We start from the raw sequence: 14,780 nt of genomic DNA, 5'->3' as shown, positions 1-14,780 counted from the left end.
TAAACTTGGAGCTGGGCATATTTTTATTCCTTGGTGACACTATATAAAGAGACAATTGGCATTGTGTTTGCTGGCTGACTGGTTGGCAGAGGAGGGGTGGAAGGAGCAGCAGCACCATGGTAGGTTTTATCCTTCCCATGTCTCTTTATCTCTGTATTTCTTTCTAAGGATTCAAATAGAGCAGGAATGATCACACAGCATCCCATGAAATCTCACCTTAGCATCACATCCAGAATGCAGATACACCCCACAGAGGGAGCTGGGAACTCCCAAGGACTCCTCTGCCTGTATTTAACAAACAAGGAAGGCAGAGAATGTAGAGGAACGTGCAGAAAGGAAGAGCTCATGCAGCTCTGTCCCACATCCACACTCCTGGCAGGGCATTAAGGTCTGCTGTGGTGTGAGGGGCACTGAGGGAAAGGTATTGCTCTGGAGCTGGGACTGTGTTGCTCTTGTGGCTGTGGGGAGAAGCAGAAAGCACTGCAGAAATTTCTGTGCCTTGTCCCTGCCCTGCTCACTGCTGGCTTTTAGCTCTGGGGCGCCACCAGCCACCTCAGTGTGATTCCAAGGAGCAAAGAACTCCTGCCTAAGGAACCTTGGGCAGATTGGGCAGTTCCTTGTCTCCTGAAAATTCAGAGGAATGACTACAACAATCTTAGAAAAAAAAAAACCGAGCAGGTGATTTTGTCTTTGTTTATTTTGCTCCTTTTTGCAGGACCTTTTCAGGCTGTCTAAAAGCAGTGCTGCCCAGTGGCTCCCTGGGGCTATGGAATATTTGATTGTGGAGAACACCAGAGAGGCAGTTGTATGTGAAAAGCTTTCTCAAAGCTTAGTTCAAACTTGATCCTATTTAAGCAGGTGATGAATGTGATCCACGTGTTGCTCTGAGCAGGGCAAAACCACATTCAATGGCATTTCCAAAATCCGTGCACAAAGCAGGTCCCAGTTTCAGCCCAGTGTCAGAGGTTTCACGCTAACCATGTCCCTCAGCAGTGTTTCACAAGGGACCAGGGCCTTGTGCTGGCTGTGCCTCTTCAGGTGTGGATTTACAGGTTTCCCTTTAACCAGCCTCAGTAAAGTCTAAGCCAGCCCTCTTGTGGGGTGGGGGACAAGTGCTGGGTCTCAGCTTTTCTTTTTTCCTTCCTTTTTTGTTTCTTTTTTTTCCTCAAGATTTCACTTATCAGGTTTTTTTCCCTGCCTACTTAGTTCAATGACACACCAGCACTCGCTGATGTTTGAAGATATTCCAGGACGTTCTGTGATGAAATGCTTAAGTTAGGAGACGTGAAAATACAGTGAGAGACTCGTCTGTCTCCTCGCTCCCAGCTCAGCCCACGATGCTCTGTGGTGGTTCTTTTCATTGTGCCTTTTGTTTTGGGAAAATCTCTTCTGAGGTACCTCACTATACAGGGACACATGAAACAGATTTAAAATGGAAAGAAAAAAAATAGCCTTAATGAAAGAAAGCTGAAGAATATCTTTACATAAGGAAGTGATCATTTTTTATTAATCAGAGGGAAATGTATATGTAATTATGCTAGATGAACTCTGTGGGGAGGTTTTTTTCTCTCTTTATGATGTCTTAAGGGATTTATAAATATTACAGAGGTTTTATAGCATCATAATATTTCAGATGTGCAGTAAAGCTACTTTCAAAGGATTAGTGCAGACAAAGCAGCATAGTAAAAAATAATTACAAGTCAGCCAGTGCTACTAGGCTCTGACATCCAGGGCTGATGACAGTGAGAGAGGCAGGGTTCAGGGAGATAATTTTTCTAACGAGAGCAGACCACACAAGTGCTGTGGAATGGAGTTCTGAGAACTGTCTGCAGCTCCCCGTTTATTCTGGGGCATTTCAGACGAGTTGGGGCTGTGCTGTCTCCCCACAGGCTCTGTGCGGATGGGAGAAGGAAGGGCAGAGGGAAGGAAGGAGAGGGAAGCCTTTTCCTTATCCCCCAACACCCCCGTGTTTGTTCAGTTCCAGTGACCCCTCGCAGCGCATTTCTGTGTGCCTGGGGAACTGCCTGCCCCAAAATATCCCGTGTTCTGCTCAGATGTGCCCTGCGGGCTGGAGCTGCCACCTGGGCAGGACAGGCACCGAGCACGGCACAGCCGCGCTGGCTGACCCTGCCAGCTGAAACGGGGCTGCTGCTGGCACTGCTGAGGAGTTTGAGAGTGTGTGACAGCCCTCTGTGTGTGACAGCCCTGTGTGTGTGTGACAGCCATGTGTGTGTGTGTGACAGTCCTGTGTGTGTGTGTGACAGTCCTGTGTGTGTGTGTGTGACAGCCCCGTGTGTGTGTGTGACAGCCCCGTGTGTGTGTGTGTGTGACAGCCCTGTGTGTGTGTGTGACAGCCCTGTGTGTGTGTGTGACAGCCCCGTGTGTGTGTGTGACAGTCCTGTGTGTGTGTGTGACAGTCCTGTGTGTGTGTGTGTGACAGCCCCGTGTGTGTGTGTGACAGCCCCGTGTGTGTGTGTGTGTGACAGCCCTGTGTGTGTGTGTGACAGCCCTGTGTGTGTGTGTGACAGCCCCGTGTGTGTGTGTGTGTGACAGCCCCGTGTGTGTGTGTGACAGCCCCGTGTGTGTGTGTGTGTGACAGCCCTGTGTGTGTGTGTGACAGCCCTGTGTGTGTGTGTGACAGCCCTGTGTGTGTGTGACAGTCCTGTGTGTGTGTGACAGCCCCGTGTGTGTGTGACAGCCCTGTGTGTGTGTGACAGCCCCATGTGTGTGTGTGTGACAGCCCTGCGTGTGTGTGACAGCCCCATGTGTGTGTGTGACAGCCCCATGCGTGTGTGTGTGACAGCCCTGTGTGTGTGTGTGTATGTGTGTGACAGCCCTGTGTGTGTGTGTGACAGCCCCATGCGTGTGTGTGTGTGTGTGTGTGTGACAGCCCTGTGTGTGTGTGTGACAGCCCTGTGTGTGTGTGTGACAGCCGTGTGTGTGTGTGTGTGTGACAGCCCCGTGTGTGTGTGTGACAGCCCCGTGTGTGTGTGTGTGTGACAGCCCTGTGTGTGTGTGTGACAGCCCTGTGTGTGTGTGACAGTCCTGTGTGTGTGTGACAGCCCCGTGTGTGTGTGACAGCCCTGTGTGTGTGTGACAGCCCCATGTGTGTGTGTGTGTGACAGCCCTGCGTGTGTGTGACAGCCCCATGTGTGTGTGTGACAGCCCCATGCGTGTGTGTGTGACAGCCCTGTGTGTGTGTGTGTATGTGTGTGACAGCCCTGTGTGTGTGTGTGACAGCCCCATGCGTGTGTGTGTGTGTGTGTGTGTGTCTGTATGTGTGTGACAGCCCTGTGTGTGTGTGTCCATGTGTGCATGTGTGCATGTCCATGTGTGTCCTTGTGTGTGTGTCTGTGTGTGTGTCCGTGTGTGTGTCTCTGTGTCTGTGTCTCTGTGTGTGTGTCCCCCCACATGTGTGTCCATGTGTGTGTCCATGTGCGAGTCCATGTCTGTGTGTCCATGTCCATGTGTCCATGTGTGTGTCCCCCCACGTGTGTGTCCATGTGTCCATGTGTTCATGTGTGTATGTTTGTGTCAGTGTGTCCATGTGTCCATATGTGTGTCCATGCATCTGTGTGTCCATCCATGTGTGTGTCTATGTTTGTGTGTCTGTTTGTGTGTCCATGTGTCTGTCCATGTGTGTGTCTGTGTGTCCATGTGTGTGTCCATGTGTCTGTCTGTCCATGTGTCCATGTTTGTGTGTCCATGTGTCCGTGTGTCCGTCCGTGTGACAGCCCCGTGTGTGCAGACAGGGACTGCCCATCTGTCCACGAGAAGGGGAAGATTTGCCGGGTTGGAAAAAGCAGCTGTGGGAATTGGGCTCACCTGTTGGATTTGGGCTCACCTGTAGGATTTGGGCTCACCTGTAGGATTTGGGCTCACCTGTAGGATTTGGGCTCACCTGTTGGATTTGGGCTCTTCTGTTGGATTTGGGCTCACCTGTTGGATTTGGGCTCACCCGTAGGATTTGGGCTCACCTGTAGGATTTGGGGTGAGGGCGGTGGAGGAGCCTGCCCTGGAGGGGCCGGGAGGTTTCTGCTGCTCCGGGGTGAGTGTGGGGAGATAACGCCTTCCTCTGCGTGCCTGCAGGAGGAGGAGGAGGAGGCTGAAGGGGTTCTGTGGGGCAGGGGAGAAGGCCTCAGTGTCCGGGAGGGTGAAGCAGCGAGGCTGCAGCCCGAGGGATTCCTGTACCTGGCAGGGATCAAAGGTGTGTGGGTGTGTGCAGGCTGGGGCTGCACACAAAGGAGTGAGGTGGGAAGGGAGGGGTCTGTTTGTGACTGCAGCACAGGCAATAAAAGATCTGCTGTTTCTCACTTCTGATAACGTGGTTTATTTGAATGAGCTGAGGCTGCTGCCTGTTTGAAATGCAAATTTTGCCCTCTGAGCAGTCTGTGTTGCTCACTCCTCTAGACTGCTCCCTCAAAGGCACGCGCCTGGGTTGGCCTTGTGCTGCTCACCTGCCCTGGAAAGGACCTGAACCACTCTAAAAACGGTGGCTTGTCCATGGCTGGGATGTTTGGTGCAGATGCAGTGTAAATTATCTCAGCAGAGCAAACTTGAGAGGCAAAAATCAACAAACACCCTGTGCCGTGCTGCAGCAATGCCTTGTCCAGGCCTGAGATGCGACTTCTGATTCAGGAGCTGTGCTTGGTGATAACAAAAATTCAAAGACAGGAAACATCAGCACCGAGATCCCAGAGTGGATGAAAAACAAGGAGAGAGTGTGATGGATGAAAAAGTAATAGTAACAGAGAGTTAACATCATAGAGTGGATCACAGCAGGGGACAGAATCTGGGCAAAGTGATGGATGATTCTGTCTTTTCTGTAGTTGTAGATGCAGTTGCAGAGGAAGGAAGTACAAAATGTGAAACAGTAAAAGCCTGGTGGTATCTAATGTCTGCTCTGCCCTGGACTGAGTAAACACTGAAGGGTACCAGACAGCAGAATCAGGCTCTTAGCAGTGCCCACTGCTGCTGTCCCTGCAGGGCTCTCTCCCTGCCTGTCCACTGAGGCTGCCTCTGGCAGGAAAATTAGAAAAGGACACAAAAAGTGGCTGGGTGGGGAAGGGTTTCTGCTGGTGTTTGTGACACACTGTGTCACCATGAATTATTAAGAGTATTTTCTGAGGGGCTTCAAGCATGGTGGATTAAACAAGGAAGTGACCAAACCAAACCAAATAAACCAAATCGAACCAAAGCAAATTGAACTAAACCAAACCAAACTGAACCAAACCAACCAAATTGAACCAAACCAATCCAAAGCAAAGCAAAGCAAACCACACCAAACTGAACTAAACCAAACTGAACCAAACCAAACCAAATCAGACCAAACCACACCAAACTGAACCAAAGCAAATTGAACTAAACCAAACCAAATTGAACCAGACCAAACCAAACCACAGCAAACAAAATAGAACCAAACCAGACCAAACGAAAACACACCACACCAAGCTAAACCAAACCAAACCAAATCAAATTAAACCAAACCAGACCAAACCAATCCAAACCAAAGCAAACTGAACCAAACCAAATCAAACCAAACCAAACCAAACCAAATTGAGCCAGATCAACCAAACCAAACAACATCAAACCAAACCAAACCAGACCACACAAAACAAACCAAACCACAGCTGTGGCTCGTGGCAGCGTGCTGCCCTCCTCTCCTGACTGCCTGCGGAGAAGTTCCTGCCCTGCAGGAAATGCCAGGCTGGTTGTCTCTTCCTTGCTGAAGGGTACAAGTGTCCCTCTGAGCAGCCATGGAGGGGCCCTGCTCGCCCTGCAGCACCTTGCCTGGTTTTCCATATTTTCCTGGGTTGCCTGCAAAAGGCACTGAGGGGTGGAGATGATAAAGCTCAGCAATAATCCAGGGTCATGGGTCTGCTCTAGCATCACCTTTTTATCAGTTTATCAGGCCAAACAATGCCTCATGTTCTGAAGTAAGAACGAGGTATGTTCATCTCCTTCCTCCTTTGTATGTAGAGACAGAAACTGATTCCCCACCCCCTCTGCTTCTAGGTCACCCTGAAATCAAATTTCCCTCTGGTTCACTTGAGCGTCCCCACACGCACACCTTTGCAGCACATAAAAAATGGAACCCAATTCTTACACCCAGAGAGGCACAGGCTGCACACACTCACTGTCTCTGCCTGCCCTGGTTCTCTTGGGCTCCCTGACACTGCCACAAAGGAGAAATATGAAGAACCTCAGTGAGGGAAACTCAGCTCAAAGAAAATACCTGGTACAACAGAGTTTTCTCGAGACCAGATTTTGGTACGGCTCCATTTCTTCATTTAAAGCCTCCAAAACAAACCAAAACCAACCAAACCAAACAACAGCAACAACAAAAAAGACCCTTTAAAACCCAGGCTAATTGAACGAGTGCTAACACTGGTAAGACAAATGAGTGATACGCGACAAGCCTGTGGTTTCTCCTCTAAAGTGAAGTGTTGTTTTCTTCACAATGGGATGATTAATACGCTCAGGCAGGAATATTAATAGGCTTGTTCAGTTGTTGCAACATTCTTCCCACTGCTGTGCTATTGAGGCCTCGGAATCCGAGCCCGGGGGACCCTCAGCTCCTCAGCTCCTCATCTGGCACGTTTTGTATCTCAGCCTCACAGCACATGTTGCAGTGAGAGCTGCTCTATCTTTGCAAAGTGCAGCCTGGCACGCTTTGCTTTCAGGAGTGGGGAAATCAAGGCAGGCAGAAGTGATGTGGCAGTCACCCACTTTCTCCTCTGTGGGTCACCTACTAAATCCTTGAAGCTATATGTTTGCTCAGTTCTGTGATGTTCTTTTTAATATGCCATTCTTTCAGAGATAGACTCTGGAGTCAGAATGGCTCATTAAAAAATTCTGGAGTGTTTGGAACTGTCAGACAGCAGCCCAGAACTATTCTATTCCCAGAGTTATTTTTTTCTGTAACACAGACCTATTTCTGTTCTCTTAGAGCTGTCTTTTAATTCAAGTTACCCACCAGAAAGACAATTAACTCTGTTCTGTTCCTGCTCCACCTACTCCTCTCTCAGCCTTCCTCCCCATAGCACCTCCCTGCCCACAGCTTGTGCAAAACTGGGGTGCAGTTCCTTCTGTGATTGTGAATTTCCTGGCTTTTGAGGGCAGGTAAGCTGCATTCCCTGGGAACTGGTAATCCAAGTGCTCTATGCAGGATGCTACAAGACTTAGCTTGAACCTGGTGATGGAAAGCAGCCCCAGCTGGCAAATGTTCATGGGCCCCTGTGAAATGTGTTGGTGGTCTCAGCCCCCTCTATTTATGAGCAGGTCATAAACAGGATCCATAGCCAGACCTCCAGCAGAAAAACTGAAAATTGATTGAGCATCATGGGCACGGATTTCCTCTGTCATTCCTGGAGACAACAAACCAGACAGTAACACTGAACATCTTTGTTAGGATGAATTTTTCCAGTACTTCATCTAGGCTGGAAGTAAATTATTTTAAAGGTCCTTCCCAACCCAAAAGATTCAATGATATTACAGTAATTGTTCCCTGTATAATCAGTTTTCAATTTTCTTTGCCTTGAAAAGGGCTTCACTAATGTACAGAAGTTTTTTGGGTGGCTTTGTTTGGGTGGTCTGTTTCTAATAGATATTGAGCTGCAGCTTTTGCATTTATCTGATCCTTCCTTACAGCTCCAGCCCTTGCTTGAAGTGGAGCAGAGAACCCAATAAACTGAGGAATAATGGAGGCACTGCCAGTGTTTGACATTTAGAAGAGCTGGACCCCACCGTCCGTGGTGATAGCTGAAAAAAATGCAGATATTAAATGGAATATTTATCAGGCTGAGCATGGCTGCTGTGTTTGGCCACAGCAGAGCAGAGCATGAGGAGGGCAGAGCCTGCTTTGTGTCCAGCTGCAGGAGCCCAGCAGAAGCAGCCCCACTGCCCCATCCCAGCCCCAGCCCCTGGTCAGACCCCCAGAGCTGGCAGGGCTCTGCCCTGGGTGACATCTGCCACCCCTGCACCTCAGGGAACAAATACAGGGAAATACATGGGGTTGCTCTGAGTGTTTCCATTCGATCTGGAAGTGTTGAAAGCCTCCTCCAGGCACCTCACGTTATGTGGAAGATTGCCCATTACTGCTCAAAATAACACTTAGTTCATGTGTAGGAGGAGAGAATCTGTTTATTCCAAAATCAATATTTCTACATTCATTAAACATTCCACTTATTAACTTATTTTTTCCATGCCTTTGGTGGCATTCTATCCTTGTTTTTATCCTCACTACAAGTATATTTTTCACTTCATTTCCATTCCTATTTCCAGATTTTAGTCCTTTGAATTAGCTGATAGGGGCTTGACAGGTCTGGAGTGTGGGTATGTGGGAGAGTGTCTAACACTGCCCTGATCTCCCCCCTTCCATATCCTGGGATCTAAACCAGGGTGGCTGAGTGCAGAAATCTGCCTGGCAAATTAAATTGATCAGACAATGTATGCTTCAAACAGAGTCAAGTGGGAATATTTCCTTGAGCTGCTCTGCTCCTCAGGATATTTGAAATCAGTATTGAATTTGAACTTTCACAGGCTTTTTTATTTTGATGAGAGGAGACAGTAGAAGTTGCCTTCTGTTTCATGCAGAATAGCCCAAACAAAGTAAGACTAATTTTCTGTGACACGAGAACCAGGTGGGACTATGATAATGAAGTTTAAAAGTAAAAATGATAAAGATAAAAGTAATCTGTCTGGAAGGGAACTCAAAAGGCAATGCAGCTCATTATGCTGCCCCAAGTAAGGATAACACTGTGGTTAAAACACTTCTGTAATCCTCTGGAATCACAGATTTTATTCTTTACTGCAGAACAAGAACTGTATTGTCTTAGGCAAGCTGGTTGGGCCCTTATTCAAAGATATTTAATGAAGCCTAGTTCTGACTGATTTTTAGTGAGCATTAGATTTTTAGATATCATTGTAGCTCTTTCCCCAGTCATGCTCTGTCTCAGCCTCCAGACTCAAGAACGGTGATAAAAGCAGTCCTGCCCTTTCATTTAAGATAACTATCTTGAATATTAAAATAACATGGTCTGGTAAGGTACTGCACTGCAGTGCCAGAGGTTGGTGCAGGAATTGAGACTCCAAGAGCAGAAGGTGTTCCTGCTTGGGAAGGGTTAATCTGTTCTGTCAGTGCTGCTCCAGACCGAGCAGATTTTTAAACATTTCTGTGTGAGTGGGAAATGATTTAACTTCCCTTTATAGTTCCTGAGCTGAGTCTTCATGCAGGGCCTCGTTCGGAGTCTGCCCTCCAGTCCCAGCATGGGAACTGGGAGGAAGGAGCCCTTGCAGGCCCTTCCCTGGATTCTGGGATTCCTTGGGAACAGCAGGCTGGGAATTGCAGCTCACATCTCAGAGTGACACCACTGCACACCAAGGGGATCACCCTGGGCTCTGCCCTGTGTGAAATGGTCTGGGATCCCCTGAGGTGACCCTGCCCCAGCAGCAGAGCCAGCAGTGCCCCAGGCAGGGTGTGTCACACCTTGGGTCCCTCACCTCTTGGAAGGCAGCACAATGACAAAGTGTCCTGGTTCACCTGAGCTGCCAGGACCCAGGACACAGCAGGGAGGGGCAAAAGGCCTCAATCTGATAACAAGGCAGCAATTTTTATCCCTTGTATAAATATATATATTCAATCCCAAATATATATATAAATCTATCTGTCTATAAGATTGAATTTTAAAACTTGTAATAACAAAGCACAATCTTCTTGTATTACTTGACTGTGTCGTTTTTACCTTCTGTTGAAGATGTAATTTGTTTTCATGGGTGCTTAACAGACACAGGAATATGTATTTGATCTCCTTGTTTGTACTACAGGCTCCCAAAAAGGCAAAGAAGAAGATAGAAGGCGGTTCCAATGTTTTCTCTATGTTTGAACAAACCCAGATCCAGGAGTTCAAAGAGGTTGGTCACTACTCTGCTGTTCTCCATAGTCTCCTGTTATTGCTAATGAATAACATAGGTTTTGTTTGTAATCCTTATTCAATTCTCCATCTGCTTTAATAGAACACACAGTTGTTTTCTGAATCATCCCTGTGGTTTTGGCTGGTAGATCATTTTCCTTGTGTGTTTGTTTGCTCTTTCTTTCATTCTTTCTTTCCTTACTTCCCTCCCTCGCTCCCCTGTTTCAGGCTCTAGAGTTATTTGCAAAGCACCCAAGCCCTCACCCCAAAATAAAGGAAAAGCGTCCTCTCATCCACTTCAGCCCTGACTCAGGAAAACACTCGAGCACATGTTTAAAGTTAAGGGGTATTTTAAATAAGAACAGTCTTATGTGCTCCAGTATTGTCCTGAATAGAGATGCCAGGCTGAACCAGGGCTTTCCTTCGTGCCCTGTTCCACAGCAGCCACAGAAAATGTTCATCTGTGCCCCTCTAAGGCTGCCCACAAACTAGAAATGAAAATGCCAGGAAGCCCTCAGCCAGCCTCCTCCACAAATGCCAATAAAACAACAACCTGTGGAGATGAACTAAGCATCTTTCAGCTCCAAGGGATTTGCTGGTCCATGCACTGCAGGTTCTTTGCCCAGTTATCTGTGAGGAGGTAAAACTGACAGGGTGGCCTAAAAGCTGGAGCTTATAAAAGACAGATAATCTGTTTGATGAGTCTGTGCTCTTTTTCTGTGTGGACAATCTAGGAGTGTCCATGAGACCATCACATTCTGCACTGGTTTGTCATTTTAAATTACTGATTTTCCCCCATTTTTTTCTAACTCAGATCTCCAAAACAATTTCCAGTGTGATAAATGTCTGCTGTTCCTTTTTGTGCTTTCACATGGCTTTCAAGTTTACTTTTCTTGACAATTCCCATCAGGAAAGCTCAGTCATGGACGAGACTAAACCCCAAGGCAAGGCCTGGGAATATGACCCAGCCTAATTAATTGGAACCACTAATCATTTCCCCACAGTCAATGGGAACACATTTGACTCTCTTCTCCCACTTCTTCTCCATATCCCAGGAATCTTCATTTTATTTTCTCCAAGAATTTACTGTTTGAAGATGGACCAACAAAAAGAACTGGACAGAATGCCATCATTTGATCTTCTCTAAATATGATAACACCACGAGCACTTCTGGGGGGATGGTGGCAGAATAATGGCAAAAGCATGAGGCAGTGCAGTGGTCGAGTGAAACCCAAAACCATGTTGTGTCTAAGGACTGCATGTTTGGGACACATATTTCTGAAAAGCTGGTTTGGATTAGAACATTTTTATCTAGGGATTTCAACCAGCTCATCAGCAAATGTTTCAGCACTGCTGTTATGCTAAAATTCATCCATTACAGTGCCTGATGCTCTTCCTGTCTCCTGTGAGCTGCCCAGGTTCAGCTTTGCTCTTCATATTTTCTTTCTCTTTTGCTTCCAAATTGTGGGGAATCACCATTTAAAGCAAGGGCAAAGCACCTCTAAAGAGCTGGGCTTAATTTTTTGTAAGGGGATGGTTTGGAAGGTAAATTTGGAAGGTTAGATTATGAACATAATGCTGAAAGGAGCCTCAGAGGCAAACTGGGCTGTCAGCATTGGGGCTTTGCACGAAACTGGAGGAGAAAATACCCAAAGATATGTGGAGATAACTTGTTCATGGGAAGAAGTGCATCCTGTAGGACTTTAAAACTCTGCAAGTTTCTCCAATCTCAGGGGAACACTGAAGAAATGATAATTCCTGGCCATTGCAAAGATACTCTCCCATATCTCTCATATCTCTCATATCTCCATATCTCTCCAAGATACTTTCTCTGATGTGCCTGTCAGACAGATAACCAGCCTCAGAGTCATGCCAGGATCAACTAATACTCCCCATATCATGACCAGGGGAATTTCAGGCCACTGAAATCTTTCCAAATCAATGAAACATTATAAGTGTGATGGCAGCCAAGAGATGGACACACAAATGGGTAAACAGACAGATGAGCAGTTAGCTGGCTTGGTAAACAATGGGCAGAGCACATGAAGTCTATGTTGGCTGAAAATAAAATAAAACTCAACTTTTTTTTTTTCTATTGAAAGTTAAATTTTGCCTGGCTAGTGTTTAAGGTCAGCACCTCTGTGTCAGTCAGAGCACAAAGCTCAGTCTCAAAGATGCAGTGTATTGGAAAGGGGAAAAAACTTTGAATAAATAATCTTGTGGAACCTACATTTCCCTGTACTTTTGAAAGTTCAGCTATCTCTGTGTGATGGATCATTCCAAGGCCCAGGAGGAATCGACTTCAGGTTGATCCACAGAAATTAAATGTTTTACAGAAATATTTCAGCCTCATTCAGAGAGAATGGGAAGGTTTAAACAGAGAGCAACCTCTGGCTAAATCTGCCCTGACTGAAGCCTCCCTAATTCAAACTTTTATGGGTTAAGGGCTGAATGGCTGGAGCTGCCAGCACTGGCTTCAGCCCAATGCACGCTGCACTGAGCATTAATTTAGTAAGAAGAACTTTGGCTGGGTTTAATTAAGCCCCTTGCCAAAATACAGTAACGTGTTGAAAGTGAGGAAAGAGCAGTGATGTGGAGGAATCAAAGGAAGCTGAATATTCCTTTTTACAGCATGAATATCATCCTCGCATGGACTGATGTGTGTGATTGGAGCACTGTCCTGTGCAATGGAAATGGCAATTCCTGTTCCTTTTCCTTCCCACAGGCTTTTACCATCATGGATCAGAACAGGGATGGCTTTATTGACAAAGCAGACTTGAGAGACACATTTGCTGCACTAGGTAAACTTTTAATTCAATGCTTAAGAGATCTGCTGCCTCAATTTCAAGCACAGAAGAAAGGTTGGTGTTAGAATGACAGTGGGGGAGGAAATGAGATACAGAGGGGGAAAAAGGAAATCTGTTCAGTTTGACCTTCCTCCCTGTGGCAGTTGGGATCCCACTACAGAGCTGCAGCTGCAAACTCTCTTGAGCAGGGGGTGGAATGAAGATCTGATCCCTCCCCTGCAATGGCTTCAGAAGCAGCCTGCCCAAGCAGGGCTCCATGCCAGGCATTTCTGATTTCCTCTGACCCAGGCTTCCCAGGCTGCACCTTTTTCATCTGGGAGCCATGGAATATCCACTGATTAGCACTGCAGTCATGGACTGGCTGCCCCTCTGCCCACACAAACCTAGGAGGGCTTCATGAGAAGCTCTGTGCTGCTGTGAGTTTGTGTGGGGTGAAATGTGCATGTCATGAGATTAGGTACTGTCCATTCCATGGCCACCACAATCTGGATCATACCAGGCAGATTAGAGCAAACCTTCCCAGGGAAAGAAATAGAAAAAATCCAAGCGCTCATGATCCCAAACCTGGAGTTGTATCCTTGTTGCAGCATTTGAGCCTTGAACAGTGATGTAGGCATTTGGGCTTTTGCCATCTGGAGCTTATTAAAAAGAGCTTGATAAGAATCTTTAGTGCTCCCTGGGGTGGAATCAGACGCCAGCAGAGTCAGTGCAAGGAGCAGAAGCTCCTGAACTCTTTATTGTGACAATGAGGTTTGCAAACTTTGGCCTGTAGCTACTGTTACCCTGAAATATTTATTTCTTAAGGCCAAGTTCTGCTATCTTTCCTGCTCAGCGAAGCCTTTCAATGCCTATAAAGTACATTCACAGCAAATTACCACTCAGTTTGAGGAGGGCTGCCAGGGTCTAAATTCTCATCAATAGGGCTGCACAGGGATGGGGTAGGGATGCCACTCCTCAGCTCCTCCATCCGCCCTCTACTCAGAGACGTGGCTCAATATACAGGAGGGCAAAGACTGAGACCTCAGATTCACTTCAGTCACTTTGATCTCTGCTATATTAATATCAGTGGGGCCCATATTTCACCTGAGGTAAAAAAAAAAAAAGCCCCAACCCCAAAAGCAGTTTATTTGGAAGAAGTGCCCTCTCTCTCGTCCACTGCTGGCCATGTCTGTGTTATTTATCCCTCTTGCTCCTTCAGTCACCCTTTGATCTCAGAGCCAGCTCTGCCAATTTCTTTTTCACTGGGGTATTCGGGAGTTGTGCTCGACCATGTTATTAACAAAGTTGCACCGAGCCCTGAGCTCCCCGGTGGGAGGAGATGAATGGGAATCGTTTTTTGAAACACAATTTGTGATTTATTATGAAAAATGATCTCTGCTGCAGGTCGTCTGAATGTCAAGAATGAAGAGCTTGAAGACATGGTGAAGGAGGCGCCAGGTCCTATTAACTTCACTGTCTTCCTCACCATGTTTGGGGAAAAGCTGAAAGGTAAGCACCTCTGGGGGATTGGAGAGGTATCTGTCAAAGATCCTCGGCACTGAAATATCTCAGCACCTTGCAAATTATAATAATGTCTGCACAGAACAGTGCTTAGAGGCAAGGAGGGATCTCTGGTTTTGCAGACAGAGGGGAAGAATGAAAGGCCAAGGGACGAGGCAGAGGACAATTCAAAGGTGTGATTTAGCTTACACGAGCTAACATGAAAGTGGTGAGTTGGGATCCAGAGAGTGATGAAACCTCAGCAGCCTGGAGCACAGTGCAGGGGAGTTATTCACCATCAGAAGGCTCCTGGGATGAACTCATGCTCTAGTCAGTGTTAGCTGGGTTTAAGTGTTTCTAAAAAACCCACCCTTCTTGCACTCCCCTGTCACATTAAGCAAACATGGGCTTCCCTGATTTTCTGTGTTCATTGTAACTCAGTGGCGCAGCCTCAGTGTCACTTGAGGCCAATAGTGATTTTGCCATTAGGTGAAGATTTCACTGAATAACCCTTAATGGAGTGGATAAATGGAAATAATTAAATTTCAGTGGATTTACAATGATAACGGAGAGGGTGTTTACC

General features: G+C 46.8%; 1 protein-coding gene across 2 annotated transcripts in view; it reads left to right on the top strand.

Annotated features, from left to right (window-relative positions):
* MYL10 (myosin light chain 10) overlaps positions 1 to 14,780 on the top strand; it is a 39,690-nt gene that overhangs the window by 16,071 nt on the left and 8,839 nt on the right. The window contains exons 1-4 of one of the 2 annotated variants that reach the window (XM_063404936.1): positions 76 to 119; positions 9,826 to 9,912; positions 12,637 to 12,712; positions 14,102 to 14,206. In XM_063404936.1, the coding sequence (XP_063261006.1) occupies positions 117 to 119; positions 9,826 to 9,912; positions 12,637 to 12,712; positions 14,102 to 14,206 (271 nt within the window). In that variant the 5' untranslated portion in view covers positions 76 to 116. Of the gene's footprint in view, positions 1 to 75; positions 120 to 9,825; positions 9,913 to 12,636; positions 12,713 to 14,101; positions 14,207 to 14,780 lie in introns of those variants that run through there. The other variant, XM_063404935.1, reaches the window with a different exon arrangement.

Source organism: Prinia subflava, chromosome 8 (assembly GCF_021018805.1).
Source record: "Prinia subflava isolate CZ2003 ecotype Zambia chromosome 8, Cam_Psub_1.2, whole genome shotgun sequence".
Classification (NCBI taxonomy): Eukaryota; Metazoa; Chordata; class Aves; order Passeriformes; family Cisticolidae; genus Prinia; species Prinia subflava.
Note: the sequence above shows the minus strand (reverse complement) of the source record. Positions and strands in the feature narration are given on the sequence as shown.